Genomic DNA, 7,245 nt, shown 5'->3' on the forward strand with positions numbered 1-7,245 from the left:
GGATTTCCTTCAAGCGATGCTAAAATGTTGCACGGCTCTCTTCCTCCTTGCCCCACTGTACTCCTCGTTCTGTCCAGTAGAGTTGACTGCTTCACTGTTCGCCTCCTGCATGGTCATGAATGAAAGGTGTCGATAGGCGATAGCCAACAAAACCCTTGAATTAGATTACACTGGAAAATGGAAAAAATAAAAAAAATAGAAGGTTGAACACACAGAGACTGCGTACCTCATTCCTCTACCTAATTAGTCTTTTATGGTCTGACATCGATTGTTCGTTATAGCCGTTCACGTCAGTTGTAACCGCCCTTCCGCAGAATGAGGATGGATGTGGAACTGAAGTTTTGTGTGTATATAATATTCCAAAAGGAAATGTTCCCAAAACGTGGTCGGGCTGCAAGGATGTTTCAAGATGGAGATGTTACCAAAGAGGATGCACACTATAAGGATGTTCCCTTTCTGCTGAGCTAGCAAGAGGATGTCTAAGCTGGCCAGGAGTCGATGGGATATCAATATGGATACAATTATAAGCAGAATACATACATACTGGAGGAACACTAGATTTCAGTATCAGTATACATAAAATTACAAGTAGAATATTCAAATCAAATGGAATGCTTGTGATCATCTACGACTACAAAGAGCTCCTCGCCGATGTCTCTTTGATCACTCGATCAACTTCCATGGAAAATCTGTCCATGGTGGAGCGAGGCAGGAAATGGGGAACTACGATTCCTTCCTGTCCTTTGCTATTTGTGAAAGGGAGGTGGATACTGGCCACTCGCCCCCATGCAGGCCCGCCGTACACCGGCTTTCCCCAGCCGTAATCCACTTCATCAACCCCGGAACGCGTACCGTCCGACACCAGGTACGTCCCAGCCACCTGATAGTGAGGCCGCCCACGCAGCACCAGTAGGTCGGCCACCGACAGCATGTACTCCGTCGTCACTGCTGCCTTGGCAGCCCTTACCAGCTCCAGGGCGTAGCACAGAGGCCTCGAGCACAGGTCGCCGCCACTGGCGGCCGCCACCGGGAAAACGATCGCGTTCCCATAGTACCCGGGCGGAAGCCCCAAGCCAGCGAATTGCCGCCCGCGCGCGTTGACGCTGAAGCAGACTCGGACCACATCGCCAGCAGCAGGATTGATGGCCCTCGTACGACATCGCCAGAGGAACGAGGTCAGGATCTCGAAGGGGGAACCATCTCGAAGGTGGGCTGGCACGCTTCTCCGTAACAGAGCAATGTCCGCTTTGACGAAGAAGAAGGACCGATGCACCATGTCGTCGTTGGGAGAAGACCGGGGGATCTGAGGCGGCTTTACGTGCTCGTACTCTAGGTGGACGCACGTGATGCGGGGAGGGCTGCGCGATTTCAGGAGATGGCGCTCCCACACAGGGGGCACCGACGGGGCGGAGGCGCCGCAGGCCAGCTCAGCGACGGCGTTCAAGAATTGGCCCAAGCCGGCGCCGTCGGCCATGGTGTGGTTCATCCTGAGAGCGACGATGAACCCGCCGCACTGCAATCGGGTCACCTGCATGAGCATCAAGGGGCAGTGGAGGATGCCACCGGAACCAGGGACATCGTGAAGGAGCTCGTCCAAGTAGGGTATCGGTGGGTGCAGAGCATCGTCCAACTGCTCGAGGCGAACGTCTGCGTCAGCCTCGACGAAAAGGATCCCCTCGCCGGTGCACTCCACCACTAGCTTCCGACCCGCTGCTTCCCGGAGCCGACCGGCCAGGGGATAGTAGAACACAAGCGCCCGAGCGAGGGCGTCGCGTACCACCTTAACCGGGTCGCGATCATCGCCGCTGCTGCGATAGTACTGGATAATGGGTATTTGAGTGCGAAGGCCGTCTTGGTCATCGATGTCGGAGAGGTGCTTGAACTGATATGGCGTAGGCACGGAGGGGGCGACTAAAACTGGCCGGCGTCTCTGCACCGTGAAACTGATTGCGCGCGGCTCCTCCATAACTATGACGATCGAGTTAAGCGAGGAAGAGTCGGAAGGTAAGGTTTTACCAAATCTACAAAAGACTACAAGACGTGGCGGCGCCGCCACTGCCGGAGACAATAAATGCAGGGGACCAGGGCAGGGCAAATGAGGCGGTCCCAAACGTTAAGCTTTCTCTACATGTGATCCAAAATTTGCGATCGGTCAAAGTGGAGTGGTTGGTTGCGAATTCATGGAAATTTTAAAGAATTATTTATGAGCAACAAACTGTTGCTCCAATTAATAAATGCTATTAACTATGAGTTTGACTAAAAGGAAAAGAAAAAGAAAATCTGTTTGATTCATTCTTCTTGCTTGCCACAGCCACAAAGTGATCGACTATTCTATCCTCTAGAGCTCCAGTAGCCATTAAAGAGTAAACGATCTATTTTTTAAAAGCCAAAGTTTAATTTATGTTATCTTTTTTTTAAAAAATAATTAAAAAAATATAAAATGATTAAATTTTATTTTTAATTGATGTGGTGGAATTATTTAGCCCCTTGTCTCGTAAAATTATAAGTCATCCTGAATTATCAGTCAAAGATAAAATGAGATAGATTTGGCCTAGAAGATCAAATTAATCTTAAAAGAGATTCAGGTCTAGTTGAACTCGCTCAATATACTCATATCAAAAGTTTAAAGTTTAATTTGATCAAGTATAGATTTTCACGCCACCCCAGTCTCAATTACCAATTTTATCTTAGTCATCAACTCCATCTTAGTCTCAGCCTCAATCATCAATATTTCTATCGGCTCGATCCCATCACCGAAGCCAGTGTGTCACTTCGTATATTTCATACAGGATCAAATATATTCATTACCTTTGTGTTTGTCTCTGAGTCTCGAGAAGGTTTCTTCAATATTATCTAGTTGTCAAGACTTTCACTTCCTACGAACCATTCCATTGCTCACCTCCAGTAATTAAAATCATCTTGATCGTATGGTGGAGGCTTATAAATGTTTTATCCTTCTTGATGAGACATTGACATTCTTGCAAAATAATACAAACTAAAATATTTCAAGACTTGATCTTGGGATAAGTAAAGTAATGGAAAGATAATAACAAAATGCTATAGACAAAAAGAATATAGAACTTTTTAAAGAATAGAGACAATATTTTAAAAGGGGCTCGAAAAATGTTAAGCTATTTCAAAGAAGTCTAGCTCTGATAGCAATTGTTTGATCGTGAAAGATGAGGGGAGGAGTGAATCTCATTTGATAAAAATCATTTCTTGTTCATATTAGTAAAACCTAATTAGAGTATAGTTTGTAGCCGAATAAAAAGAAAAAAAAACTCGACAATTATTTTTAACTTGATTTGTAGTCCAATGACTACTACTCCAAGGCTAGCGATCCTTGGAGTAGTAATCATTCGATATGATGATAGTAACAATCACACTATCCCCAAAGAATAAATGCAAGTATAAATAAGTTACTAAGCAATAATAGAAAATTGAGCATAGTAGTTGGAGAGCTTCTTAGTGCAGAAATGTTGATGTTTGCACAAATAATTACAACAAAAGAAGAATGAATCAGAGGTGAAGGTTGTAGTTGGCTTGAAGCTCGAGGCCTTCTTTTATAGACACAGTTCAGTTGACTAAAAAAATCATTCATTCAACTAATCTATTTGATCGATTAATATCTCTATTAGTCGATTGAACCCCGCTCCTTTCCTTGTCTACTGTGATCCGAATCAGTCTACCTATCTTTCCTTGTTTTAATCAGTCGATTGATCTTGCTAATCAGTTGACTGAACCTGATTTCCTTTCTTATCTTCTACAGTTATCAAATATGGATCTGTTAACTGATAAAATATATTAGTCGATGGATAACACCTGTATTTTTAACTTTTACAAAATTCTGATCGGTACTGTGCCACACTGGCCGGATCAGTCGACCGATCCTATTTATTAGTCGACCAAACCCATGGTCAATCTAGTTTTCACTTATCTACAACAGATAGTTAACACATGCAATAATAATAATAAACTTATAAGATAAGATTAGTACAAATATATAGTATGCATGATTAAGACAGTAAGGACTTCTTAATCTCAACTTAGAAACCTCCATTGGTTTCTTTAGTTGGATCAATGCTTAAGGTTTGTCCCTATTGTAATACAACCTCATTACACTCCCTCCAGGATCTTACCTCAAACTTGTTTGGTACTCTAAATTTGTTTGGACTTTCTCTACTCAATGTATGATCACTTGATCCACTAAGACTTTTCTTATAATACTAAATTAGCACAACAACAATAATAGTAATGCACAATAGTGTTGGTAAAACTAAACTTAAATTTACCAAAATTTGTTGGTCTAGTCGACCGTGCACCGTCAACCGGAGACCTTTCGATTAAACTTGTTTGGTGTTCACTCCTCCAAGACTTCTCATTACCTAGGGTTAACTCTCCCTAGGTTTTTCCACTACATAACTGTTGGGGATCGGACGGCCGACTTGAAGGGGGGTTGGATAGACGGCGCCCCCAAATACTCGCTTCTCCTACGATGTTAGCTTGCGCAGCGGAAATACAAAACAAACAAGCTAAACTAAAGACAAGAATAAGAAAGACAAGCAAACCAATTGACACGATCGTTTAACGTGGTTCGGAGATTAGGGCTCCTACTCCACGGCTGTCCGTAAGGTGGACGATCCCGATCCTTCGGTGGATTACACCCCGGCAAACTCCGGCTAGCTCACGTAGCTCCTTGTGGGTGGAGAAACCTCACCACAACCCTCACAAGAACTCTTTTGACGCTAGGGCACAAGTAGACTACTAATAGAGATTAACCACCTCTATTTCGTCAACTCAAACCAAGCTCCCAAGCTTTGGTTTTATAGGCCACGGGTTAGAAAACCCGCCTACCCGATCGCTAAAACATGCAATGATCGCCTCTGTGGAAATTCACCTACATCCCAACGGCTCGATTCCACACATTCGTCACACCGATCGCCTCGCGCTGCTCCAGTCAACTATACCAATCGACTATACCAATTGACTGACATTTCCATCAGTCGACTGATACCCCTAGTACAACCTCTCAGCACTCAGACCCTCACCCTTACGACTCACTTGATTCTTCCTTGCAGCCTTGACCTTTTGCCTTCAAGCCTACTTCCTTTGGCTCTCGTCCCCAATGCCATCCTTCGCGTATGCCTTGAAGTCGCTTCCCTCGGCCCTTGTCCTCGCTGCCTTGTCCACGGTCCCTCGGATGCTCCATCCTTCACGGACCTCAAACCTGAGTCATATGTGTATCCTGCAAACCTGCACAACTCAAATACACATATCAAATACAAGGGTGAACCTAACTTAAACCCTTTGCCCAAACACCAAAACACATGGTCCCGCGGACCATTGGGATTGCTCCAACAATAACTTCACTCACTAGGACTTTCCACTACCTGCTTCACTCACCAAGACTTTTACCACCTAGCTTCACTTTCTAGGACCTAACTTCACTCATTAGGACTTTTCACTGCATAGCTTCACTCATTAAGACTTTCACCTATATTCACTCACTAGGGCCTATCTCCACTCACTAGGATTTTCCACTATCTAGCTTCACTCACCAGGACTTTTATCTAGCTTCACTCACTAGGAATTTCACTTTACTTGGAGTTCACTCTTCCAAGACTTCTCATCTACCTAACCTCAAGTTAGGACTAGTCATTCGATACACTTCTTGTTAGTATTAGCCATAGTACCAATTATAAGATGATTGTAAAGGGCTCATTTTTTATCATATTTTATTATTAATAAAAGGTAAAGTTGGTTATTATATTTATTTTAGTTCAGTGATGATTGAATAAGTATAATAATGTCCTTGGGTAGTAGGTTCTTATTTACAGCATATCAATTGGTTGAATTGATAGTGAGATATTGTAGATATACATGGAGCACTACTCTTAACTATTCCTAGTCAAGCATTAATATACAAGAACGATATTAATGCATTGAGACTAGCATGTGGGTCAACGGATGACTTGATCTCACAAATCATGAATATGATATATCAGGTTAACACATGGGTATATATTAGAGAATATATACTGAATGACTCGCCATGAGAATGTTTCATAGATCGTTATATGAGTGTCATAAATATTCTTATGTGACTATTGGTATGAATAGTCCTTAGACCTGAAGTCACTACGGTTTCCTATATAAAGAGTTGTGTACTTTGGTATCGACAAATGTCACCTGTAATAATGGACAATAAAGTCGATCACTGGGTATGCAATGAATTATGTGAAGGGATGTGAGTGATGTAGATGAGATCTATCCCTTCCATATGACAGAAACGATATTTGTGAGCCCCTTGATTAGTAGGACATAAGAAAGTATGACCATGCACAAAATAAGTCAATACGAGATATTGGGCTTATTTGATTGAGTGTGTCTACTTAGAGATCAAAAAACATAAAAGGTTGATAAGAGGATGACACGGTCTATGCCTCATTAATCAATCTAAATATCAAGGATAAAGAGACCAAGTTATACAAGATAATAACCACGAACAAGTTAGGTCGGATCTCGACTTTCTCGTCACTTTCTCGTCCATATGACAGAAACGATATTTGTGGGCCCCTTGATTAGTAGGACATAAGAAAGTATGACCATGCACAAAATATGTCAATACAAGATATTGGGCTTATTTGATTGAGTGTGTCTACTTAGAGATCAAAAAATATAAAAGGTTGATAAGAGGATGAGACGGTCTATGCCTCATTAATCAATCTAGATATCAAGGATAGAGAAACCAAGTCATACAAGATAATAACCACGGACAAGTTAGGTCAGATCTCGACTTTCTCGTCACTTGGGTAGCAATGATGTCTTGCTAGATGTCACTCATTACTTATGTATCTAAATGTTGATTTGGATACATTGCCAATGTTACGAGAACCTATTGAGTTACGCACAAATAACAAGTAGATTTGAAGATGAGTTCATATGATGAATCATTGGATTAAGTCTAATCTGAATTGGACTTATTGAGTTAGACTAAATTAGATCTAATTATTGGATTGAGTCCAATTCAAACTAGACTCAAGGAGTCAATACGAATTAATGAAATAATGATTAATTGTATTTGAAATTGCATGAGATCAATTGAGTAAGACTCGATTGAATTGGACTTGAGTTAGACTCAAGTGGATTAGACTTGAGTTAGATTTAAGTGAATTCATTCACTAAGAGGATTAATGGAGATTAATTTATTGAATTTTGAAATTCAATGAATCATTCAATTTTTGA

At 41.9% G+C, this 7,245-nt stretch overlaps 1 protein-coding gene across 1 annotated transcript; it reads right to left on the bottom strand.

Moving 5' to 3' along the window:
- Positions 1-501: 501 nt before the first annotated feature.
- LOC122034672 (benzyl alcohol O-benzoyltransferase-like) lies at positions 502-2,138 on the bottom strand. Its single transcript, XM_042593994.1, has one exon. It carries the CDS (start codon positions 1,964-1,966, stop codon positions 632-634), a length of 1,335 nt encoding a protein of 444 aa, XP_042449928.1. The 5' UTR covers positions 1,967-2,138; the 3' UTR covers positions 502-631.
- Between the last annotated feature and the right edge of the window lie 5,107 nt (positions 2,139-7,245).

This window comes from Zingiber officinale, chromosome 11B, assembly GCF_018446385.1.
Source record: "Zingiber officinale cultivar Zhangliang chromosome 11B, Zo_v1.1, whole genome shotgun sequence".
Classification (NCBI taxonomy): Eukaryota; Viridiplantae; Streptophyta; class Magnoliopsida; order Zingiberales; family Zingiberaceae; genus Zingiber; species Zingiber officinale.

Coding starts and splice junctions, on each gene's coding strand:
- LOC122034672 (XM_042593994.1), bottom strand. CDS start 1,966: ATGGAGGAGCCGCGCGCAATCAGTTTCACGGTGCAGAGACGCCGGCCA.